Raw genomic sequence first — 27,206 nt, 5'->3', positions numbered from 1 at the left:
AATCCTGTTCCCTTAAAAATGTATGAAGAGATTCCAAAAAAATAAAAAAAATCTTCCTTTCCCCTTAATCCTTCCCTTTTTCTATAGCGAGCAGGATATGCTGTTAAGGAGCAATGCTGTGATGGGCTATTTGCTTTATTTTGAGGCAAGCATCGCAACAGGAAAACTGTGCAAAATCGATGAGAACAGTGACTTCCTGAAAAGGAGCCAATACTGTCCACAGCCAATAATGAAAGCTGAAAGATATGATGAAGAAGACAATGAAAAAAGGAAGAGGTGATTTGATATGTGAACTTTTTGAGCAAATGTACTGGAAGTTATTGATTCTGGTGGATAAACCTCCTTGTTTTTAGAAGCAATACCCGATATTTCTAATTATTAATACAACTGTCCCGGTCTCCTCTTTCTTGTATAACAAACAAGAGGGTTGGAGAGGTTTCTGCTGGTTTGGATGTTTATCAGAGAGACTCGCTCACGAGGCTCGACTTCGGTCCAATAGCTGCTCAAAAGTGAAAAGAGGCAAAGGTCAAGTATTAGTTAAATGCAGTTTTGAGCTACAGTGCCTCTTCCCCACCCATTCTCTCTGCTTACAAGCTTGTTGACCCCTCTCCCACCAGGTTGGACCAGCGCACAGCGAGTTAATCATTTCCTTGGCTCATTCTTTGCTTTCAGATTAATCATTATTTTCTCTATCTGATCCTGGCGTGAATTGGAAGAACCTATAAATTCAATAATAATCAGGTCATAAGCTGAATTACTGCTCCACTGAATAGTGTCCACACAAAAGGTGACAGAGAAGAAAAAGAGAAATGCTGGAGCAGTTATCATTGGAGTACACAGATGAGGTATTCCAAAAAGCCAGAGATCTGCAGCCAATGAGATTACACAACAGAGTTCATTTAAAAAGACTTCAAGCACATGGAAATAATGTTTCGATACAAAAATGAACGCTCGGTGTGCCGTATTGTGCTGCTGCTGGGGGGGAATCCAACTAAATATTTAAGCTTCACTTCTTATGGAAACAATAGGGTTCCCTCTTTCAAGTGTAATTAAATTTCCTCTTTACTCCAGCCAAGAGCTATTTTGAGACTCGTGTGCCTATTTGTTCCAAGAAGGATAAAATATTAGCAAAAACATAGGTCTACTTTAGATTTAATGTGATGATGAATCACATTTTATATGATGTATGAAACGAGCTGAGCAATTTCCCAAGAGCGTTAGGAAAAAAATTGAAAATAACAAACAAACAAGAAAAATGGGTTCTTTCATTTTAGGTGCCTAGGCATCTCACCGGTAAGAAATGCTAACAACTTAATTAAAAACAGATTAATTCTAATTAATTCCAGTTTGAAATGAAAAGACTGTGCCAGCTGAATGGCTGGACTCAAAGCTTACAAAAACCAACAGTGTTCGAACCTTTTTAAAGCAATGAATGCAGGTATAAAAGATATTTTTAAGTCTTAAAATACCAATATTTGTTCAGTTTAGGGGGAATAAAGCCAGGGCTGTGCAGTGTTTTCTAATGGATCAACACGCTCATCGCCTTCTAGGATGAGTATATGACTTCCTGCACACAGCTACATGCGTTGTTTACTTAATATTTCATCATTAAGGTAGAAAACTGCTTGGTGGATCATTTCACAGGCAATGTCGGTAAATTTCTCCACTCCTTCCAAAAGCACAGAGGATAAATGAACACCAATGCAGCATGCACGGAAACGGAGAGCCGTTTAAATATTTTATTAGGCCACTTTTGTTTTGCTGGTAAGCTACAACACAGTGTTTAACGAGATACCACTTTGTTGAGACTAGACCAAAATACTTTGGAAAATACTGCACGGATAGACAGGCAAGCCACCCCCTTTCTGCTCACTTTGATGACTGCTTCACGTTTCATGTCAGCCCACCACGATAACTCCGCTGTTTAGAAAAATGTCTCCACAGCTCTTAGCCACCTACGTGCTTGTCCTAAAGTTTACACATAGCCAAAGTTGAGCAACATATTTTAGGAATATTTAATTTTTTCTAAAAAAGCATAACAAAAACTAACAATGTTTAGTGTCAAGTAAGATCAGGTATTTAAATATACCTGTTGAAAATGTGCATCTTTCAGCAAAACATTAAAACTGACAGGTCATTCGATAACCTGGGTTATCTCCTCTCAGTGCAATGTTCTGTTGGGAAACCTTGGATCCTGGCACTCATATGGATGTGACCACCCATGGAAGGGAAAACTACACAAAAACAGTTTGAAAACTTCAGTGGTTCATGGATGTAGTGAAGGAAGATGCTACGGATCAGGTGAGATGAAGGCAGAGGATCTGCCTGATGACCCCCCTAAAGAAATCAGCCAAAACAAGAGAAGGGGACCAAGTTGTTGACTTTGCCTCAGAACTACCTGACCTGTCTACAGAGGTCACATCCAGCTCAGAGAATCAGCTACCAATGTCAGGCTATTCCAACAGGGGTTATAAGTGCTTTGAGGACATGTGAGCTACTTGGGTAATATGACAAAATGAATGGTTTTAATGTTATCGCCGATTGGTGCATGGTCAGCGCATAATCCATGTATTATTTCACCAATATCACTGGGAGATGGTTAATGGTTCATGTTATTATTTAGTTCAAAGCACCGCGGAGCCACTAATGTAGCCATAGAGTAACTCGCCTGCATGAGCACACACAACATTAATGTGTCATTTCAATATCAAACAGCTGTTAGCAGCTAATAGGTTGAATTGTCAACAAGTGAAAGTGCTTGGATGATAAATGTATGCAGGAAAGAAGGAAATAATGTAGCCCTCCATCAGCAATCAGTGAGCATTTGATTAAGACCAAATAAAAGTATAAAATATGTGTCAGTGAGACACCAGTGAGGCAAGAAGATAAGAGCGAGCAGCAGAATATAGCAGATTTAAAACATTTTTTTTTTAAAAAGTCCAGCCTGGCGCCCACGATGAACTTTTAAAGTTGGGGGGATGAATAGGAACAGACCTGCAAGCTTCGATCTGGTGCCGTGAGTGTCTGAACAAGGTTTTCTTTGTCAGAGTTCACACCTCAGCAAACACTTCACAGTTCAGTTCAGTCCTGTTTGCATCAGTAGGAAAGTGGCATTTTGCCTCGGTCCACAAACAAACGTGTAAAGTTGCATTTCATCTTACTTAAGCTCAGAAAGTAAACGCTTTCAAAAAAATCTGCATTTCAGGAACACAATAGTCAGTAGAACCTTTAAGTCTCCACCAGGCCCAAATTGGGCCTTGAAATACAGCTGAGCAGGGTTCAGACAACCTCTACTCATCAAAGATGTTCTCATGTAAAGGCACACATTGATTTGTTCTGTACCCTGCTGACGGGGCGGGCGTTTTATTGATGAGGATACGAAGACTCGGGGAACTGTATCTTTCTTTCCTCTCCAACAGGAGGTGAAATAAGATCCAGGCTGACACTCTGCAGGTCCCTTTGCTTCCTGGTGGAATATATGACAGCTCTACAAGGATAAAGAGGGACAGGAGTCTTATCATATACTTCAGTTCGCTCCCTGCAGTTCTTTATGCGCAGGTCAAGATGCTCCTTTGGAGCAGAGTAAAAACTAAAGGCAAAGTCCATGCAGGCTGCTGCTGCTGGGTCGAACCATATTTGGAAATAGTTCTGAGTCTGTATAAACCTCAACAGAATGGAATATTTTTCATTTTTTTCCCCAGTAAAAGCATGTCAAATCAAATTTCGAGCGCTTTAAAACTACAGAAGCTGGCAGGGAAACAATAACTGTCTTGATATCAAGAAACAATGCTGCATGAATAATAGAAAAATACACAAAAACATGAATGTTTACTCGTGGCTTGGTTCTGTGGGTTGTAGTGTAAATATGTGCTTTGTCCTTCAGAGTGAAATATCTCAGCAAATATTGCACAGACATTTGTGGTGTCTCCCTCTCTAGGTTTAGATCCACACATAAAAAACATCCCACTGTGATCAGCCTGAGCACTTTATGTTTTACTACAACCGTCCAATGTCTTCATGCTAACGTGCTAAACTTAGATGGTGCTTGGAACAAAAAAAGGACTAGCTGCAGAACATCAACACGTTCAGATTATGACCGTGAGCTTTTTAAGCTTAGAATCTTATCCTCCAGGAGCAGCTATTGAGACTTTCTTATATGCAGAAACATTAAATGTGAAAATACTGAGTCAAATCAACAAAATACTTCACTGCTCTACCTTTCTGACAGCATCCACATCTACGTCTGCAACCCGATGCTCCAACACTTGCCTCTTTCACTGCCCTACTTTGTGATTTAGGTTGTTAAGATGAGTGCTGTTTGAGTGCTTTGTTAAGTATATTACTTTTACATAAAATCTGTCGCCTAATGCATTGGTAAGGCACTCAGGGCACTCCAATGTGCCATACTGTGTGGCAAACACCACCTACACATTTGTGATAAAGTCAGTTGAAATAAAAAGATATTTTGTGCAGCTGCTGAAGTGCAATAAAATCTACCCATGCAGTTTGATGCTGCCACGCTGGTCCTGGCCAGCTCGTTCTCCTTTGTAGAGGTGATTTTTATTCATTCTCAGGTATATAAATGACAGGCAGGGATGGAAGAACGTGGGCTAAGAATGTATTCAGCTGTGACCAGCCAGCTGCCCTCGGGGACACAGACATTATTCACATTTCACCAAGAGGCTAAATTTGAGATGTGAATAAATCACTCAAGTCAGCAAAAGCTCGGAGGAGATAAATGAGAGTGTGAAGAGGAAGCAAGAGCGAGCGAACTGTGAGAATTCATAATGGGCCAAAAGATATTTGAAGGGGGAGAAATAGCAGGAGAGGTGAAGATTTCATTCTAATGAGCTTGCTTCATTTTAAGAATTGATTATACATCTGCGTATTACAAAGACAAATACTCCACAGTCCACTGAATGGTAGCTGTTGAAAGGCCGGACTTAACGTGATCTGTTTGCAATATGTGAATTATTGCTTTTCATATAGACAGCCATAATGTCATGATTCATATCGAATATTTCCGTCTGCAGGCTCACTAAGCAACATGCCAATTACCTAGAAAACTGGAAGCTGTTCGCCTCCATCAGCAATAGAAAAACATCCCGGCTAGTTGAAAGAAGGCTCCGGAGGCAGGCAGGAGGAAATAAAAATGGTGATTGAGGATGTATTGCTTTTACACCTCCCAAAAAAAAGAGGCCTGATTGCAATGGGCAGAGCTGATGGCTTCATCTCCCAGTCACAATGCTGCTGTGTGTAGAAATGTCAAACATTTTTTCATCCACAGCATCTCTTACCGCTTGTCAATCTGCTTCGAGTGAAGAGGTCTCATCACTGACATTTTGATGGTGTAGGTGTGAGATAAATGTGATAATACTTCTCCCAGATTTCCCATTAAGAGTTATGTTCGTGTAATCAACGAGCGTTTGCGTGTATTGATTGTTTCGTTTACTGTAATTGATTTATCATAGCTGATATAACCCTGCATGTTGTTCCCCAAAGTACTTTAAAACATTATTAGACCAAATGCAAAGCATCCAGCGGGTGAGCGCCAGACTGCAGAAACCAGTACCTAAAATGTCTACAGACACACTGGCCTGTCTGCCTTTTAATAACATGCTTTTGTCCAGCTGTAACATGTTTGGAATATGCTGAATTCCTCGCCAGGAGTTAGAGGGGATTCAGACTGAAATAGCCCTGCAAGGATGGTTTGTTGCTTAAAGATGATTTGTGTGGTAGTAGAGTCAAAGTAATGTGCTTAATAGCTTGAAATGAGCATAATAAGGGATCTATTATGCTCAGTTCAGCCTTCACATTTTAATTCTTGAACTCTACAGCTGTAACTTTTCTTGTGTCGCAGTTCAACATCATCTGTACCATGTTTCACTGGATCTTGGTGAAAGCGCACAGTTTAATCACTCTCAGAAACACGCAGGATTTTTCTGTTTGTTTGTTTTATTCTTCTCCCTTTAAGTCAATTTTCCCCTAATTGGTTGCCTCTGGGAAATAGGAGGTTTGTACAGAGGGTGGGTGGAGCTTAGCTGTGTGACAGAGATTACTTTTTCTGCTCTGTTTGACATCAAAAAGAACCGAGAGCTACATCTCAAACTCTAAACGCCTCTGTTGGCATATTAAATGTTAAAGTTCAGAACCGTACAATATCTTTTTCTTTAGAAAAATATTGAATAAGTATAGTTTGTTTTGAATGGCTACCAGGAAAAAGCCTCTTCTCTCTATAACAAAAAAAAAAGATGGCAGCATGACTTAGGTTTGCAAAGCTGCGTCTAAACAAACCACTAGACCTCTCACACAATGTCCTTTGGACAGACGAGACAGAGTGGAGATGTTTGGATATAATGCACAGCACCATGTTTGGCAAAAACCAAGCATAGCACAAAGATTTCATACCATCTGTTGAACACTGTGGTAGAGGGGTGATGATTTGGGCTTGTTTTGCAGTGACTGGACTTGGGTACCATGCAGTCTTTGAGCTGACCATGAACTCCTTTGTATGCCAAAGTATCCTAGAGCCAATGTGAGGCCACCTGCCCGGCAGCTAAAGCTTGGTAGAATTTGGATCCTGCAACAAGACAATGATCCTGAGGACGGCAGCAGAATGACTAAAAAAAGAGAAAAGAATCAAACTGTTACAATGGCACAAAATCCAAACATCAACCTGAGCTGTGCATAAAGGAATGCCTGCAAATCTCACGAAACATAATCATCAAAAAATACCTCCACATGTAAGATACTGATAACATTTTCCAGTTTTAAGTCCTGTGAAAACTTTCTGAAATGATCTGAAAGTCTGGCCTATGTCTAATATCAGCATGTACCACTACATAGCTGTACAACACAAAGGCGTAATCAGTCCAGTAGGTTTTTGCAGCTCTGGAAAGTGACTCCTGTTGTATTGTTCATCACAAAAGTTGTCACGTAAAGAATAGAAACACGACATTCCAGGAGGTATGAATGGGCACAGGTATAATCCAAGCACCTGGAAGCACATTGCTGCACAGCCCACATTGCAATTAGCTGCAGCAAAAGTTAGCAAAGTTACACTTGTTGCCTGATGACGCTGCATTATTTCATCAAAGGCTTTCGTACACTGCTGTGTCAACAGACTGGGTCCTATTCTAATGAATAAATGCATTTTTATGCAGGGCTTGAGTCAGTCTGCAAATCAATGCAGTCTCATTTGTTCACTACAGCCAGTGACCAGACTGCTTAGCAAAGCAAATAAACTGGAAGTAGTGGGCTGCAGCTTGCCTCTTCCACAAAATAGCAAAATACACAAATGTATACAATCTCTGAAGTATGAATTTTATAAATTTGTTATAAAGTTCTTTTTAAAGTTGAAAGCAGTCAATGCCAATACCTTCCAGGCCCTCTTCCTTCTAAAGTTATATACTCAAACACATCATTGCCAGATTTTAAATGTTAAAAATCAATCACATGGAAATATCCATAAAGTTAGAATAAGATTAGGTGCCAAAGGTTAGACTCATGAAGTGAAATCTGCCTTTTAAACTCTCTTATATCCAGGGTCTGGTTTTCTGTTTGCTCTGAAGTATGTGGTGCCATCACGCCAAGATCTAAAGAGCTCTCCAAGGATACTTGAGTCTGGCAAAGACTTTTAAAAGATCGCCAAATTATTTCAAATAAATCAATATGGATTTCAGTCATCATGCAAAATTAGCCCAAGACCAGACTGATAGAAAAAGAAGTTTCCAGGAACCTCAAAATTTCACAAGACTAGAGGTAACTCTTACAATGTTTGGTGTCAAAGTACATTTTTGTTTAACAAGAAAGAAACTAGATGAGTCTAAACTGTTTGGGAGGTGCGCCAGGGCAAAAAATAACTGCTGTCCAAACATGAAGATTAGAAGAAAAAGAAGAAAAAGATGTTAAAAACCCAACGTTTTAGAAAACTTCTTTGGACAGACAAATTTTAAAAGTGTTTAGGCACAGTGACAGGAAATAAACTAATATAATTTGAGGCCAGTTTGGTGCTGCTTCTTTGCCTCAGGGACTGGACAGCCTGCAGTCATTTATTCATCTGTGAATTTTGTCATATCAAGTCGTGCTTAAAAATAACGAGGCTGTCTGTCTGAAAGATGAAGCTGAAGCAGAAGTGGAGCTTTCAACAGGATTATAAGCACACTAGAAAATCCACCAAGAAAAGCATCAAAAAGAATAAATGGAGGGTCATGAAATTGTGTTGAAATGTTTTGTTGGGAATTAAAATGCAAGAATACAACACCCTTAAAACATCAAACTTGCAGGTGAGGGGATCTTTAAAGCAGGATTGGTCAAAATGTCCAGTTAACTGATGTCACAGAGCCATTAAAAAGGCACGAAGTACAAGAAGTAAGGATAAAAGGTATAAACCTGCTTCCAATTTCCATGGATGATCTTACTTTTCACATGACTTCATGATGCAGGTCATAGGAGTCCATGTCTGTGATTGAAATAGCAAATTATAAAAGGTCACTCATCTAAGACACTCTGTCTTTGACTGTCATATTAATGAATTAACAGTAGTGGAGACATTTTTATTTGTGAATGTAGTCGTAGACAGTCAACAATTAACCCAATACAGGAAACATAAAACAGTAGAAAGACACAGAAGGTCTGTTTCTCTGTATCTGAGTATGGAACAGCCAGCTTTGGTCAGAACAAGACACACTTCTAGAGGTTAAAGCAGAGACATCAAGAGCCACTCCTGTTTCTGCTGCTGGAAATGAAGTTGATTAAGATTAAGTGCCAAGAACAGCCTCATCTCTGCAAATACTGTTTAATTAAATGCTAATAAGGTCAGTGCAGTGTGCCAAAGGACAACAGATGGACAAAAAGAGCCAAAAAGTTTATAAAGGAGCACAGATGGTTGGAAAGAAAATCTGTCCAACTCTTCGCTGACTGACAGTTCAATGAAGTGTAATTATCATCATGGATTAAACCCAGCACATTTGGCACGCCATATGAAGACAATATTCTTCTTCTTAGCATAATATAGGGATTATCTTTCAATAAAGCCAACGATGAACGGGAGTAAAATGTAACATGAGACACAATGCTGTATCACAACAGAAAGCAATAATAAATAAATATGTATAAGGGACAGCATGTATACACAGTTTTGGGGAGAGTTTTCATACATGCACTTTGGGATTTGTTTTGTTTTGCTCCAGGACAGTTGGACATGAAAAGTGGAGAAGGCAGAAATACAGGTTGAGGTCAGGCCAGTCAAGTTCTTCCACACCAAACTCACTCATCTATATCTTTATGGACCTTGCTTCATCCACTGGTTAGATCATGTTATATTGGAACAGGAAAGGGCCGTCCCCAAACTGTTCCCACAAAGTTGGGAGCGTGAAATTATCCAAAATGTCTTGGTATGTTGAAGGATTAGGAGTTCCTCTCACTTGAACTAAGGGGTCAAGCCGGAAAAACAAACCCACATCTTAATCCACCCTCCACCAGATTTATACTTATATTTAATGCAGTCAGACAAGGAAACCGCCAAACCCAGACTCATCTGTTAGATTGCAGGAGTAGAGAAGCATGATTGGTCACTCCAGAGAACACGTCTCGACTGCTCTAGAGTCCAGTGTTAGCGTACGTTACAGCACTGCGTTGACTCTTGACATTCTGCTTGGTGATATGAGGCTGCGATGGAGCTGCTTGGCCATGGAAACCCAGTCCACGAAGCTCTCTACGCACTGTTCTTGAGCTAATAAACAAAGTGGAAGCTAATTCCCAATCGTTTCCAATTAACAGCTGAAGGGTATGAGAGCAATTGTGTGACTTGCAAATGTGACAAAACAACCAAAAACTAAGAATTTTTAATCTCAGAGTTAGAAACTATAACAGGCAGCAACATGTAACTAAATAAAACATCAAGCATACTGAACGTCAACCTCTCGAGACAGCCTGAATCCCTTCTACTAACACGTCCTTGAACGAGACACTGAATCCCAGTCACTTCCTGAGGCTCAGTCTGAGCCTCTGACCTGTATTCTGACCTTCCTGCTGAGGGGCAAAGTGAAAGAGCAGCAGGACACATATATAAATAAACTATGTGAAAGATACTGCTGATATTCTGAGTGATCATAGACTGGGAGAGTGGGACGGTAGGTCGGATGAGGAGACAAACTGGCACCGCAGCTGACAACAAAAAGAGGGTAACTAATGGTGCTGCTGTTTCTTTGTAATCTGCTACCATGTCAATCGTTGAAGACAGAAATAAATTTACATTATAAAGAATCTTATTGTTTGCCATTCGAGTGTCTGCACTGTGCGTGATTCTTAATTCTCCACAGAATACAGAATAAAAACGTTCTTTGTACATTTCCATCATAGCGACCAGCCATGCAAACAGATGTGAGATTTGGATTTTTATCACTCGCCCAGCCCTGCCTGTCGGACAGATGCAGCGATAGACTTTCTCATGAAAGTCGTAAGGCGTTCATTCTGTAGAAAGTAAATTGATTTGCCTGGGGAAAGGTGAAGGAAGAAAATAGGCACGCCACTCAACAATAGGCTCAGCATTTCTTGTGTCTCAGATTTCCATGAACTGTTCCAAGCCTGGCAGATGACCAAGTCAGACACGTGAGTCTCCCAGCTCACCTGAGCTCACCAAGTGTTGCCATGCCAACAGAAGACATGGCCACATGGGTAATGTACAGACTGCACCAACCACTGGTCATACTTCACATTAAGTTTTTATAGTTCCAAAAATTCTATGGTTAAAATTCACACAGAAAAACACAACACAGAAAAAATGTTTTTGGGGAATGTGTGTAACTCTAACATTAAAGAGTTATGTGACCAGTATTCTGCCTATGATATTTCCTTAGCAGGTACTAAATTTATATCCTGAGATAAAGAGCTCATAACATATCAAACCATGATTTATTTGATAGTCACACCCTGACTTTTTTCATGGGAATTAAAAAGGTAAGTGCATTCATTCATTAACTGATCATTAGCAGGAAAGACATCAGCAATAATCTGAGAAACAATTGTTGCTGCCCACCAATTTGGGAATCCACAAGTGGGGGACATTCAAGACAACTGCCAATCTTTGTAAGAGTTTCAGACTTCCCAGCAAAATCACCCCAAGGTCAGACTGTACAATCCTTCAAAAAACCCAGCAGCTACATCTCAGACTCTATGGGCTCAATTTACCTTGCTGAATGTTGAGGTTCATGGCAGTAAAAGATTGAACAAGCAGTCTTTTTCTAATTGTACTAGAGAAAGACTTGCCTCTCAAAAAAGAAGCTGCATCTGAACAAAGCACTTCTGGAAGAATGTCTTTTGGACATCTCATCTACATCTCATACCAACTGTAAAGCACGGTGGTGAACGGGTGATGATTTGCACTTGTTTTGCGGCAACAGGGTCTGGCCACCTTGAGATCACTGAGTTGACCATTAACTCCTGTGTTTAGTACTCTAGAGTCAATGTGAGGTCATCTGACTGACAGTTAAAGCTTTGCCTAAAGTAGGTCAAGGAACAGAAGAAAGGACAGAAATGAAGCAGCAAATATACAACAGATTGGCGGAAAAGAAAATAATCAAGGTCTTGCAATGGTCCAGTAAAGGGAGACTCAGAATATAATTACTTCAAGTTATTGCTGCTAAAGGTGGTTACACAAGTTACTGAATTGTGGGGTGCACTTGTATTATGACTGCACATCTAGTTCAAAGTAGTTGGACCATTTTGTTAAAATAAAAATGATTTAAAGGTGACTTATTATAGTCATTTACATCGTGATATTTATTTAGAGTAGCTTTGCATGATGGACAGATCAAAACCTTTAGAGGGGTCACAATAACTACCTCCTGTCTGAAAATTTGGTCACATAATATGAAGTTTTCATTGTAACAGAACAAAAACAGTAGCAGAGCAGAATTAAATACAATTTTAAACACAAGAATGAGTTCTTTAAGGTTAGCTTGATTCTTAGGATAAGACTATTTTTTGTAGTTATGCTCTAGTCTTTGCACATCACTGGCAGGCACTACAGTAGCCAGTAATGCATTCAATTAAAAAGACGTTTATTCAGCCTGTTTGAAGGAAAACATCAGATCAAAGACTTTTTTTAACGAGCACCCCATGACACACGTGTCTTCTTTACACCAAAACTGAAATTTAGTATCTTTGGCTACAGTAGCTAAGTTTTCTTAAATATAAAATAATCAGAGTATTTGATAGATGGATTAGAAAGCACAGCTGCACCATGAGAACGTTTCTGTTGCAGAGAATACTTTTTGCATCCAGATTGTTAGAAAAGTGTTTGATAATTGAGGAAAAACCTTGAGGACAACAGTGAGTGCTGTTTCTCTGTGATTCATACTGAAAGGTTATACATAGGAAGTGCAAAGAAAAACCATAGAGACACCTAATTATGCCATGTTACTGTACCATAGATGTAGATTTTCATATGCTCCAGGGAGCTACAGTATCCCCATCAGTATAATGAGAGTGTTTGACTTATCTTGAGCCAAGAGGTAAAGGTCGACTCAGGCACATTGCCCCATGAAAAATGCAAATTGAAGTGGTTACTGGTCCTAGCTCAGTAAATGAGGCAATTTGTGCTGCACGGTCCTATTATTTCCAGTTCCACAAAGAACAACCTTTGATGTGACCTAGAACAAATTTAAATGTTACCAAATATCAAACTTTGAAAGCGAGCTTGTTTAACTTTTAAGGGGGCTAGCACAAGGTCACCAGCAAATAAAAAACAAAAAAGGAGCGAGAGACACAGCGGAGGAGGAGTGACATTCTGTGGCATTAAGAAGACAGTTTAAGTGGAAGTCTTGCTGCCTTCCATCTGTTTGACCATCTCTGACCCTCAATAATTTCATGCCATTCCACTTTCTTCCCTGATAATGATGATAGATAAAAGCTTGCCATAAAAAGGGAGAGTGCCGAGTCAGAAGTCGGAGGTCTTGCAAATAAGACCTGTTTTGACCCACTTATGGTGCTACTTTACTATGAACGAGCAGAACAGAAGAAGCATGTTCCTACATTTGCACAGGAGATTATTGCAAAAGACTTTTCTTAATACTTCCCCAGGTCTAGAGCTCTTCGAATTAAGTATTGATTTTAAAAGCTGATTTGAAATTGAATGTAAATAGCCATGCGAATGGCTTTCTTTACTTTGTAGGTAATCTGTTTAAGTCAAAAAACTATTGGATACAAACAATGCATTTCCCAAAGTAAGCTCATTACTTTCCAAGTGCTTATAGTCATTTCTGTGCCTTTTCAGTCATATCGACGGAATTAAGTAATTACCGTGCACTGACATGCCACTGACATGGTAATTAAGGGATTTGATTCTATTCCCATAGATACAGCAGCCAGATATAGAAGAGGGGATCTTAATATGAAGACATTTTGACAAGTAGACACTTTGGCTGTTATGTTTTAGATGTGGGAAACAATGGGGATCATTAATGAAGACCCCGTCCCTTTATTTAGCCACACAGAGATTTTTAGGGCTTCACATCACATTCATTTTATTTCTTAAAGAAGATGTGCCACGTTGTTCTACACCAACACACTATGTGCTCTCAGCTTATCTTATTGAGGGATAACAATTCCAGAAAAGCTTGCTGAGCGTGGCTGACAGACCACTAGATGGACAGGGAGAGGAGAATTTAATTATCCCGACTGTTTAAGCCTCCTCCTCCTCTTGATCTCTCACAGAAATGTCTCGCATCCTGCCTCCGTGTGCAGGCTAGAAACGACTGAGAAATAAAGCAAAACCCACGTAGGGTTTGTGATTACCTTTGGATCGTGTGTCTGTAAGTGTGAAATTGCTGTCATGCTTGGCTGGAGCACCTGCTCAGATTCAGGTTTCTTAAATGTTTGAAATTACATCAATAAAAGTCAGAAGAAGCTGTTGACATTGTGGGGAAATGTTTTTGTTCAACTATGTAAAAAGAACTGTAGCAGTTTTCCCCAGGCCCCATTTAGACTTTGATTCGTTTTCAGTTATATTACATTTGCTACTTTAATAAGTTTGTATCCACTGTGATCCACAGACAGCTGTCCCTGAACCACTGGCATTCAGTCGCTCGACCAATCATCCAGAAGGAGTTTATGTAAATACCACTTTGATCCCACTCAATGACGTCAACTGCGCAGACCCCTAGTCAGAATAAATGAGCCACAGACTTTGCAAAGAAAAGGACAATTTAGCATCTGCTTCGGTCTGCCATCCTATCAGGGGTTTGTGTCAAAGGCAGTGTTTGTTGTCAGTAAAGCTCCCATGCTGTGGGAGCAGTGAAATTTAAAAGTTAACACGCCAACTGTCACCTGTTGTGGGGAAACACATCACCCACTCGCACACCTGTGTTTCTATTTAAAGGCCCATGGGAAGAATCATGGCACGCAGTAACGCAGCTTTGGAAACTCTGACAGTTTATTCCAGTAGAAAGACAAATGAGTCACAACAGGAGCAATAAGGATGACAAAGACGAGATATGTAAAGTACAATCTGAAGATTTAAAAAAAACAAACAAATATTCAAAATAGAAACACTATCCAAAATATTTGTGTATTGATCATCATTGATAACTTGCCTACCACTTAAAAACGTTCTCATTTGTTGATACATCATCTCAAAAAAAAAAAAAAAAAAAAAAGATTAAAAAAGTGTGGTCTTTCTATTAAAAAAAAAAAAAATACTACCAGTGATTGGCTGTTACATGTAAGGTATATTGAATAGGATTTCTATTTATTCCAGTTCTTTCAAATGATGTAAAAATCACATTTACAGATCTTTGCAGAAGTCAGGGATTGTATGCAGTGTAGGACAGATCTATCATCCATGAGAAAGTTACACAACAGCACATTTTACTAAAATAGATTAACACTTAAAAAAGGCACCACAGATTGATGAAGTTTGTAAATCAATCAGCAGAACTGATATGGTGCTTCTGTGCAGTTTAAGACTCGAACAAATCACAGATAGACAAGTGTGTTTTAGACACAGAAAAGGCTGGGTAAAGAGGATTAGTAAACCTCTGCTTGTAGGAATGCATTAAAGCTAGAGTGCCCCCTGGTGTCACATTAAAGAATGATAAAATACCATCTTCAAAGTCAAGGAACACTCCTACCCTTTGCAGTCCATCTGAATCCACAGGAACTGATACTTTATTATGGAGGGCCTCTACCTTCCTTTTGTCACAGGCCAGGCACCAGGAGTAACTGTTGAACCCCAGACGAGAGTTGTCCTTTTGGCCTTTCCTCTCCATCTGAGCCTCACACAGCCCCACCTTCCATCGACCATCATCCACGGACACGCTCACCTCCCAGTACCAACGCCCCCCCTCCAGTGCTAATGAGGAAAGGACCTGTGGGAAGGAACTGAAGCGAGCCTCGTGCTCCATGTAAGCCTGCTGAGCATCGCTGTAGGTCACCGTTCTGCTGTTATCAGACAGCTGCAGCTTAGGATGGGCCGTATCTGAATCCAAGAGGGGTATGGTGCCATCTGTGTACACGATTAAAGAGGAAGAATTTAGATGAGAAAATTAAGACTAACTGAATATCCTAACACATGTATTTAGTGCTGTGGCGTAATTAGCTGTGTGAGCTGTATAAACAGTAGTATAAACAAGACATGACTTACAGAGGAGCCTGTTAAGATCTCTATCTTTGCTTTGTGTATTGATGACAACTGTGTCCAGTCGCTTCTCTGTCCACTGCTGCAGACACCTCAGCCGGGGACGATTCACTTCCTCCGTGGCCTCAAACTGCTCCACATAGCTCCCCATCTCACCACTCCTGATGAAGGAGAACTGAGTCAGTAATGAGCCCTAAGACTATCGTGCAGCAAATTGCACATATAAATCCAATCTCCATTTCTTAGATGTGTGTACTTAGTGTGTGGGATTTGTACCCACAGCACAAAAGTGTCACATCGCTTTCCAAATCACCATCCCTGCTGATTGCATTGCAAAAGAACTTTTAAAGTCAGCTTTTACCAACTAGGGTGAGCTAACTAGTACTTTCATTAAAATAAAATAAACGACTATGCAGCATGTTTACAAAACTGATTTTCTGGGAGCACATTCAGCTAGTGAAATGTTCAACAAGCGGACAATTTTACTGCTGCAAAGCAGAAGTTAAAAGCATATTACTTACAGCTGGGCAATCTTGCTGTATTCCTGCAATGTCAGAAAAAAGAAAAGGCATTTTACTATGCAAACATTAATAATTCAGCAGTAAATATATGCATATATTTTTTAAGCCAACAAAAATGATCTGACCATGATGAAGGCCTGGTCCTTAAAAGAGTTGTCGCCTCTGGTGTCAGCCAGATTCTCCAGCGTGTGAAGGCCTTGTTGGATGGATTGAAGGGAGCTATGGAGGTGGCAGAGTTTCTCCTCTAGTCCCCCCAAAACTCGGTTCTCTTCCTTCTTCACACACTGAAGAGCCAGTTGCTCCTCCTGCTCCAAGGCCTCTTTGATGGTACTGTACTGCTGCTTCACTCCTGCTTGTGCTTCACGCAAAACCTCCTAGACAGACACAGTATAAATATATGTAGTAGTATTGCGGTAGTATTGCATTTCTTTGCTGTTAGTTATTACTCATTTCCGATTACTAGTACACCGTACAACACTTCAGAAATGCAAAGATTTCAACGTAAGATGCTTTTCCAGTCTATTTAAATTTCAAACATGGCATTTTTATGTTTTCCTTTTTTGTATTAACTGGTTTCCTCAGCTCAAAATAAAATCCAGATTGAGCAACAGAAATGACTCAAGGCTGCCTCCTAAGAGTCGGAAGGAAGTGGCAACACTCGGTAAGTCGTAAACAGAATGGTCTCTGCAGAAGAGTTTGCACGGTCAAAATAACAGGCAGGGAGACGGACATCTGCATGGACCCTCACAGTCATGGTAACATTTATCCCACTTGGACTTTAGCATACTTGCAGATGGGAAAAAGAATTACTTTAGTACGGCCACTCACTTCAGTGTTAGATTCTATTTAAGAGTTGCTGCAACTTAATAAAGCTTTGTGCTGCAATGTAGCACCCTGGGACTAGTGCCCTAAAAATACAAAAAAAAAACCAGCTCGTCAATTAATCACTTGAATGAATGAATGACTATTACTCAAGGAGAAGTATTTAGTTGGGGGCAGCAATCAACCATGTAACCCTAACCTAAAAACCTTAAGCTTAATTTCTTTACATTCTCAAACAAAGCCGCCTAATATTTGTATTACTTGTATAAAGTCTTCCTATTCTGACATGAAACAAAGAACTGGAGAAGTTTATTAACTAATTTTAGCCAATTATATGCACTTCTATAAAAACCCCTTAAATTTCAATGCAATGGGTGTGAAAGAAAATCTCTTGTAATTCTTAGCGGCTAAGCAGAACGAACATATGTATATTTAACAACATACTTAGCCAACTCACTTTGAAAGTCTCTTTCTTCTGAGCGAGCTCAGTCACTCGGTCCTTCACTTGCTGCTCAGCCTCTTGCAGTTGTTTGATCTCTTCTTTCAGGTTTCCCTGAGGAAAAATGTCCACAAAGATTTAAAAACAAGTCACGAGTCTATGGCTTTGATTATATCTATATTTAGCCACAAGTGCTGTATGCTCACAGCTGGATAGTTACATGTTTTTTGTTCTTCAGGCTATGTTCTTCGCCACTTTGAATTTGAAGCAAAGTAGTTTGAGCAGATTCTCCAAAATATAAAGTCCCAAGACGTATTTTGAGAAAAGCCTAAAATGATGAGGGTTATTTTTAATAAGCTGGTAGCTTAGATCAACTGAAAAACATTATTTTGTACTAAATTAGATACAAATGGCTGTTGCTTGTAAAACCATTAAGGTATCCCTCTAAATCTCTGATTGTCATGTTCTCAACTTTGTGAACCATATACATTTTCCATGTGAATAAACAGACCTGTGTTTTATCTGCTAGGGGCAACAGTGTAAATTGGAAGATAACAGACTTCCTACAATACATCTAGAAGTTACATGACGAATGATTAGTTAAAAATGGCTGTCAAAATAGCAAGTAAACTCATAGGAACGGTCATTCTATATTCAAATAATCCGCTATCATAAATGGTCAAACAAAAGACTGAAGATACATGACCACACAGAAAGACGAGAGACAACGAGATAATTTTGAATAAAATTAAGAAACCAAATATCAGGAAACAGAAGCAAAGATTACTTTAGAGACCGGCTCACCATTGCCAAATATAACCCTGCTTACAGATCATTATGGGCACAAAAAGTGATTACAGTGGTAATGATTTTGTTTGTTGCCCATCTGCCTTGTGTTTGTGTGTTAGACTGCGTTATTCTTGCAGTGTTTGTTTTAACGTTATGCTTGTCGGAACAAGCAGATGAGTTGAAATATTTTTGGATGTGTGCTTCTTTTATACTCCAGGGGCGCATTAACGCAACCAGTCCAAAGTTAACCCAGCTCAGCACCTCATCTTCTGATATCTATCAGATCAAATATTTCAGATGCTCGGTCACTGCAAGGGATTTCCCACAAAACACTATATTTTTGTTTTTACCCCATGTGTATCTGTGTAAGTATTCCTCATCCGATTATCTTCAGGTACTATGCATTGAAATCAGATCTCACGTGCATTAAGTCAGCAGCACTCACCCTGAGCTCTCTCTCTGCCTCCCTGATGCTGATGCATTCGTGGTCACGATGGGAACCTATGACGGTACACACAGTGCACACACACACTGCACACTGCCGACAGTAGATACGGTTTATCTCGTGGTGATCCTGACACCTCCAGAGGGAAATGTCTTCCACTGGAGAAACCAGGGTGTGATTTTGGAAAACTGGGGTGTCCAGGTGGGGCCGCAGGTGCTCTGAACACATGGAGGCCCCGCACACCAGACAAGTCTTCACTGCAGACTGACACCGAGTTTTAGGACAATAATGACAGGGCACAGGGCTGGCGCTTTTGTTTTCTGCCCTGGAGAAGATGCCAACATGACTTGAGGATCCTGAAGCAGGTAAATTAATTTTGCTTGGAATCGGAGATGACTTGCCAGCATGGTGCACAGGAGGCTTATCTTTTCCTGGAGTTGAGGTTGCAGGAAAGGTGGGAGTTGACAAAGGCTTCTTTGGTGTCACACATACCCCAGTTACTTGCGGGTCTTTCTTGGGGGTTGCAGGAGGAGGTGCATCACATATGTCGACTTCATTGTCAGAGTCATCCAGTATGATGGCCTTTTCTGATTTATGCTGGACTGAGATGGCTTGTGGCCCACCGCTTGCAGATGCTCCATTGCTGTCAGAGTTCTCCTCGGAGGTTGAGCCATCACCCTCTTTAGATTGGGAAGATTCTGGTTCTACTACTTTCTTAGATGTTTCCACGGCAGTTGACTTCCCAGTGTTATTTGACAAGGAAGTGGTGGGAATCTCTGTGTCACTGGGCCATGCACGGGGGCTCTCGACAGTTGTTCTCTTTGCTTCAGGCTGTTCAGGTACAGGTGCGCTGGCCTTCCTCTTTCCGAGGAGTCGGCTGGTTAGCGATGGCCTCCTTAAACTCGAGTCAGATGTACTTTCTTCATTGTTACTGGTGGATGAACCTTAAAAAATAAATAAAATATAAGTAAAACTGTTTTTAAAGAAGGCTGAGTTTGTACTAAGTACTTAGGAGTTCTGTGATGATGTTGCCTTGTAAGGAAGGAAGGTAAGCAACACAGATGTAACTGTTCAGTGCATTAAAGGTTTAAAGGTGCTGCTTACACTCATGATCACACGTCAGAAACAGACTTTTAACCCTGCTGTCTATTTGCTTTAAAAGAGTTCAAACTTTGATCTCAGAGTTTTAATTGGACTTTGATCTGTGACACTGTAAACAAATGCCGAACACTGCTCCCATTAAATTACACAAGAGCTAATGCTTTGTTTAAAATATTCTGTTTTAAACCTTGTGACAGCAAGAAACAAAGGAAATTTGCTCAAGAACTGTAATACAATCAAATTCTGAGGTACCTGTATTTCACTTGAGTGTTAAATGTTATACTACTTCAATTAGACTTTATTTAAGAATGCATTATGGGTTTTTACTCCCCCAACTTTTATATGAAAGGCATTTTACTGGTGATTACTAGGTGAATAAGTTATTTAACTATTTACAGCTTTCTCGCTCTGTGTTAGTCCTGGCAACCAGGATGTACCTCGTCTTTCACTCGTTGTCAGAAGGGTTAAGGATAAGCTCTAACACTCCCGTAGGCCTATGTCGGATAAGTAGTTAAGAAAATGGATGGACATTGAAATGCTGAAAATTGTTGCTTAGTACTCAAATCTAAATCTAACAGTCTCACAAAAACAGTTAAATATGAATATTTCTAACTACGACAGATTAGAAGATTAGAGCCCAAATGGTATAGCAGTTGGCAATGATGTATAATGTATCATAGATAGAGTGGTAGTCCTCTGTCTGTTGTCCTTTTTAACAACATAATATAACACCAAAGAAATGCTAGAAATAGTATTATTGATTTTCTTTCCTGCAGGCTCCATCCACTGTTAAGCACATGTATTTGTTTACCTTTATTTACCAGCACATCCCATTGAGATCAGATTTGTTTTACAGATGAGACCTGGCCAAACAACATGACACAAAACGCAACAACTTAGCACTGTTTGCAGTAGGGATGTGCATGCCTACTCGACTACATGACCAACAGACAAGTGGTGCGTTCACCTGAAGCTGCCACTGGTACAATTGGGCTCTAAAAAAAAAAAAGACACCAAAAATATAGTCTTTTAACCTAAACTGTGAGTTCTTCATTTCACATAATCCATCAATAAATGAATACAATCGAAAAATATGTTACTTTATCTGTCACTGGTCATACATGCACATAACAAAGTTCTGGTTTGCTAAAACCTTTTTTCCCGCAAATTAAAGATTAGACCATCATGTGCTACTAGTTTTATAGTACTTTTACGTCCCCTAAGGTTGATCAAATGGTATCTTCCATTTAGAAAGCGCAACCTATTTGCTATTTATTAAGGTCTTTGGATTAGAAGTAAACTAGTGAACATTTACTAGCTACAGCTAGAATGCGATTATAAGTATGCAGTAGTCTGTCTAGTTGTCTAGTTTACAGTACTGAACATATGCGTAACGCCCATTTTGCTTGTGAGCGGGAGACCTCTGACGTTAGCAGCTAGCTAGCATTAGTTTATAATCCCGCTTTCACGTTTGTAGTTTTAAGGGCCGTTATTTCACTCGTCCGGTTACAATTTAAATGTTAACCTAATCACCTTAACAGTACCTGCAGTGCTGCGAGGCTGTGCTTGTCCTCGGGGAGTTGGTGACCGTATCAAACTGCTATGAAACGGCAAAGTCTGGTACTCGGTTTTACACCTCCACTCCGGACAATGGTACGGCCCGTTCGGGTTAATGCTCCACAAGTCTCCAATGCATCGCTGGCAGAAACTGTGGTTACACTTCAGAGTAACCGGGTCCCGGGTCAGCTCGGTGCAGAGAGGGCACCTCGCTGGAGTATCCAACGATGCTCCCATTTTGTTTTGCCCTGTTTACTTTCTATTTCCGCGACGACATGCAGCAGAGGCGGAGCCAGATATTTGAATCTCGCTTTCCCCCTTTGGCAGGGAGTTAAAGGTACAGTCTGTCGAATGCAGATGCATGCAGATGTGATATCTGCTCTGAAGTTTGATCTTAATTTAATTAGCACTTTTTTACTCTACTTAAACACTGAAGCGCTTAATACAACATGCCTCATTCACCAAGTCATCAACCTTCTTAGATGGCCTGCTCTCCATCCGGTGCTACACCACCCAATTTAATATCTCAGAAGATGAATATGAATACAGCCTTTTTATGCCAAGCTCATTCTGTGGGATATCTTTTCCACAGTGTGCTCTCTGTCCCGCATCTCTCCTCTCAGCCCCAACCTTCCCCCCAAAAACAGACGGCTACACCTTCCAGAGCCTGGTTCCACCAGAGGTTTCTTCCTGGTAAAAGGGAGTTTTTTTTTATTCCCACTGCTGCCAAGTGCTCACTCTTAAGGGTTTATCTGAATTTTGGTGTTTTTTCATTATTGTTGTAGAGTCTTTACCTTGCAACATAAAGCGCTTTAAGGCAACTGGGTCTTTTATGTTGTGCGATATTTTAAAAAACTAAAATGAAGTAAGCAGCACTTTTTATCTTTGTCTAGAATATCTCAGATAGGATGCCGAGGTATAGGACTGTATTGGAGTTTTGTCCCTCATCTCCCTGTTCCACAATTTAAGACCTTTATCATGGTTTAAGTCCATGAGTCCAATTCTCTGTCCAGTGAGTGAACTTGCAAGTCACCACAAGGTCATAAGCTGTACTTGAGCAAATATGATGAAAACTACCCCAAAGAAAAACCACTGAGGTGACAACAGATACCCAGGTACTGGTTTTAACTGACTTAAGTTAGTGGAAAGAAATTCTCAGAGTATTTGGGGTTTTTTGCTAGTTATTTTTTTTGATTTCGCACAAGGGTAGGTATGTCGAAAAGAAACACACTATGTGTGAGTTTCATAATATGCTCTAAATTGTTAGAACTGACAAATGTGTTGAAAAAAGATGCAGAAAAAAAAGTTGATTATCAGACAGAACAGCCACTGGAAATAAGTTACCAGAATTCAAAACAGTAAGAGCATAAGAAAAATAAGACTATATGAAGAGCTCCTGTTATCCTTATTTACTTAGCAAGGGTGTTGGAAAAGTTGAATTTAAATGACCTATACATGTCTTTGGCATACTAATGCAAAAGCTGTACACACATACTTTGTTGTGTGTTTATTTTTCTGATGTATCCCACATTGTCCCACACAAACACACGCTTGCCCTACTTTTAGTTTGTTGGGAAATTGCCGCCCTAGTTCCTGTGCAACTTCCTTCCAGTTTTTCTCTTCGTTTCCTTCATGACTCATCCTGTTGCAGCGAGTTTGACAGAAACTATATTTTACATTAAATGATCTGTGTTTAAAAAGAAAAAGAAAAGAAAAGAAATGTACAGTGACAGAAAAGCTCAACATAACACTTGATCATTCAGTTAAAATAAGAATTACTGCAGTGATTTTATGCCCTCACACACTGAGCTGCACTGGAATATAATTAAATCTAAATGAAGCTATTCTTCATCTCACCCCCGTATACCCCACAGATTCCCATAAGGCACATAAGCCATACACAGCACAACTCCTGAGTTGAAAATCTGGCAGTACTGAGTGCTTGAAGTCTGAGCTGCCATAAGGGGGTTGTTGGTGTTAAAACACTAGATGGGAACAATAATTCTCTTCTTTCTTTCTTTCTGCGTGGAATTTCTTTTGCTTTTGCGCTCAAAACATGTGAGACGGATAAAAACGGACTATTGTGAGTGAGAGGTTAATCTTTCATAATCTCATAGTGGTTGTAGCTCTCAAACATAACTGCATTTTTCATTTGGGTTGCCTACAACATGAAGTGAGACGTGGCCTTTTATGGCAGCTGAATTATTAAGGAAAGTATTTGGGAAAAAACTATTACCCTTTTACATTTATAAATAAATAAATAAACATAAATATAAATAAAGAAATACATACATACATTTATTTTCAAATACTAATGCAACCGCTAAACATATAATTTTCCTTCTTTTAAATCTAAATTTGTTCTTTCAAAGCTTTTATTTTGTAGTAGCAGCTTTATCTCATTCAGTGATAAAGAGTTCAGTGTACTGGCTCCTTAACTTCTATTTGCATTTAGTTTTTTTTAGAGTGTAGCTGTCGCAAAGAAAATTTCCAGAAACAAGACCTGACCCAAGTGTACCCCGTGCACTTGCAGATGTGACCATATCACTGATGTAATTCTGTTTCTTTTCAAAAGAAAAATTATAATTATGAAAGAGAACCCTATTGAAAAATGCAGTCCCTTAAAACTATGACACTGGTTCGATATTAGTTCCTTGTAAGTCCCAATCCTTCAAACAGCAATTCTTTCTGCCACTCTGTGCTCCTGGAAAATGAAGGAATGATTGCAAAACCAAAACAGGAAGATGGTGATTGTTTGTTTTGTTAGTAGCTATTGAAAGCTTACCATAGATTGGTTGGATTGTAAAACAACTGGAATAAGTGTGGAAATTCTACCTGCAAAGGAAGAGCAGCTCCAATATGGAGTCAATTAAGAAGTTTAAAGCAAGTGTTACATTTTTAGTGTCACTGAGTTGAGCGAGTCCACTTGGGTTTGAGTAAATTTCATCACTAGACATTGAAAGTGAAACTCTGCATAGATGTCCATGTACCCATTAATCTTTTGTGACCACACTGACTTTTCTGCAACACTGTACAATGCACCCATTATGCATTCATCCATACCATATCCCTCCAATAGAGCTCTTTGATCCTAGCTTACTGGCTGACTTGTACTTCTGAGTTTGTCTAGTAGTAGAATTAAGGCCTGTCTTCTGTTTAACCAGCTCCTAGTTTGGATTCCTACTCTTCCACAAAATGTCTTCTGTCCTACATCTCTCCCCTCACCCCCTGCTGGTCACCGCAGATGGCTGTCTCATTGTAAGGTCTTTACCTTAAAATATAAAGTGCCTTGAGGTGACTGCTGTTGTGATCTGGTGCTATATAAATAAAATACAGTTTAATTGAATCCTTCTTCCAAACTCCAAGCAGATTTGAACAAGTAATAATGAGACTTACTAACCATCTAAATGTATACAATGCAACAGAGAAGCCCAAGCCCCAGGAGAAAAGATGCTCAAAAGTGAGCTAGTTTTAGTTTTATTAGTAACTAAATCTGCATAACCTAAATGATACAGTGGGTAAATGAACGGACAGGGGGGAGGGTGCAAGGCTGCTTTAGCCATTTAAACAGCAGAGAATAAACCATAATGTGTATTTTTTATTATTATATATACTGTCACATGTCTCATCCATTTACATGGTTTGCCCTTTAAAAACTTCATAGCTTTGGTTAAAATAATAAATTTTAAAAAGCACAACAGAGATTTACAGTGAAAACCTTTATTAAGTGTTAATATTATTTTTTAAGGAACCTCTTCCAATGCTGTAAGTTAATCATCTTTTCCATATTTGCTAATTGGCATCTACAGAATATCTATTTACACAAGAACACACCCACAGGTGAGGCTGGGACAGGCCTTACTAATTCATTATTACTTGAGTTCAATACTCAGGCACACCAGTCACCCCACGTTATACTCCCACCCCCTTTATGTTACCCTGTATGTCCCAACAAAGCAAAGAGACAAAAGGAGTCAAAGAGGGAGAAACAGAAAGAGACCTGGACTAAGACATAGACCCACAGATTTAGATTAACAACAGGACAACTGTGTGTGAGGCTGGCATATTGGTTCACTAGACCAACAAACTATTGCACACACCACATTCACACCAGCACTCACATACGTGCATGCACTCCCTCAAATACCCACTGACCTCCTTACGGTATGCACTCATACAGAACCACACAGTCATACAGTAGCTAGGAGTCCTGCAGCAGTCCTAATAGCCACCATCACAGTGTAGATACACAAACTATAAAATATTAGATTTCTTCTTAAACTGAAGCGCTGTGCAAAGTTAGCTAGCGGGGCATTAAATGGACTTAGTTAAAATACCTATAACATCTTAAATATTTACTGTACATACTTTGTAATACAAGTTGTGTCTGTTTTAGGTGACAATATTCTTATAAAAGAGTCTTAAATATCCTTTTCTCTAGTAAAGTGAGGGGGAACAAGGGGGGTGGGGGCACATAAGCAAATAAAACTCTCTTTTAAGTGTCAAACCTAAACACAACAGATTTACATAAACCCGATATTATCTGAAAATGAGAAGTTTCTTCTTTTCACAAATAAAACATGATAGGCATTCTGACGTTGACACACACAGCTAAGTGTTAACATACTTTAATACTTGTAATTACAGAATTTTGTTTATTTTTTGTTTGAATGTAAAATCTTGTGTATGAGTTGTAGTCAATGTTCCCTCTAAGCTGCGCGGGTGCGCAATTGCGCACTGCTGGGACGGTCTCTGCGCACAGAAAATCTGCGTTGCACACAGAAAAAAAATCTAACCTGAATGAAATTAAAATGAATACTTTAACAATTCTGTTTTGCCGTGTTAGTCAGTAAGTACTGGCTGCTCCCGTATGGGATTACAACGATGCCACCTTATCCCATAGTCCAGCCAATAATGTGATTCACATTTGTATATACAAAGCTAATCAACGTCGCTGACAGGCTATGACAGCGTCCTTATGTGCCGACACCGGTGTTTTAGCTAGCAAAGCGGCATGGCGTCAATGACAACGTGTACAACCATTGGAGATGTGAGCAGGACAAACGGAACAATTGACGGAAAAAGTGTTGACTTTATACCAGTTTTTAAATTGTGTTGATAGGCCATGTAAAACCAGAGTTCTGATAAAAAATATCTGCAATGTTTGGTTTTCTTCCTGAATACTATCGTTGTTTATATTTAGTGCAGGAAGAAAGGTAAAAACTGCGTTTTATAAGGAAAACGCTCGAAAGCCCTCTCCACCTGTGAGCAAAAACAAAACCAAAAAAACCCCACTCCTTCCTATTGGTGGAAAAATGTACCATGTCGACCAATCAAAAAATGATATGGCAACATGGCATTTAGTTGTTTAGGAAGAGGGAAGTTTTAGGAGTGACGGCGGTGTTTTGAGATGTGAGAGATTTGCGACATTTAGCGCAAATCTTGTGCAGTTAGTGTGTAGTGTAGTCAATAGTTTTGTTGTGTGCGTCAGAACAATGAGGTGACTGCTGAATGTTACAGGTGTTACAGGAGTGATACATCTCCTGTTGTCAGGCCTGCAGCTATCAGGCTGTTGTTCTCCTTTATCTCATAGTGGACAGAAATTATTTGTTGGAGTGGCACAAATGATTTGTGTGGCATCAGATTTGATGCAGAACAGCTGATTGTTCTGTAAATAGTTTGTTTATTTAAAAAACCGCCTTGGCTGCATTTTGGGTAAACAGCTGCAAAAAATGTTGTTGTTTGCATAACTCTGTTACTTTTTTAAAGAAGTAACTATATAATTAATTGCCCAACATTGGTCATTATATACTGTATTTTGCAGACAGAGACTTACAGGACTCTCTCCCAGACCACAGACTCATACTCATAATACAAGTCAGAGCTTTATAAAAA

At 39.6% G+C, this 27,206-nt stretch overlaps 2 protein-coding genes across 3 annotated transcripts in view; one reads left to right on the top strand and one right to left on the bottom strand.

Annotated features, from left to right (window-relative positions):
- The window catches only part of syt18b (synaptotagmin XVIIIb), a 367,435-nt gene that overhangs the window by 299,384 nt on the left and 40,845 nt on the right, over positions 1–27,206 (top strand). The window lies entirely within an intron of this gene.
- LOC113026577 (tripartite motif-containing protein 14) lies at positions 14,417–21,600 on the bottom strand. The gene is made up of 7 exons (XM_026175509.2): positions 21,299–21,600; positions 18,654–19,597; positions 17,438–17,533; positions 16,284–16,532; positions 16,159–16,181; positions 15,644–15,798; positions 14,417–15,505 (listed from the first exon to the last, which is right to left on the bottom strand). The coding sequence occupies exons 1-7, from the start codon at positions 21,546–21,548 to the stop codon at positions 14,961–14,963; spliced, it is 2,262 nt and encodes a 753-aa protein (XP_026031294.2). The 5' UTR covers positions 21,549–21,600; the 3' UTR covers positions 14,417–14,960.

This window comes from Astatotilapia calliptera, chromosome 7 (assembly GCF_964374335.1).
Source record: "Astatotilapia calliptera chromosome 7, fAstCal68.1, whole genome shotgun sequence".
Lineage (NCBI taxonomy): Eukaryota > Metazoa > Chordata > Actinopteri > Cichliformes > Cichlidae > Astatotilapia > Astatotilapia calliptera.
The sequence above is the reverse complement of the archived record's forward strand: the minus strand, read 5'-3'. Positions and strand labels throughout refer to the sequence as shown.

What these genes read in the sequence shown, in the direction of transcription:
- LOC113026577 (XM_026175509.2), bottom strand. Translation starts at nt 21,548, where the DNA reads ATGGGAGCATCGTTGGATACTCCAGCGAGGTGCCCTCTCTGCACCGAG. An exon ending in AGAAGAAAGAGACTTTCAAA is followed by an intron (nt 16,533 to 17,437) that starts GTGAGTTGGCTA and finishes GTGTCTGTCTAG; the next exon opens with GAGGTTTTGCGTGAAGCACA. An exon ending in AGGACCAGGCCTTCATCATG is followed by an intron (nt 16,182 to 16,283) that starts GTCAGATCATTT and finishes CTGACATTGCAG; the next exon opens with GAATACAGCAAGATTGCCCA.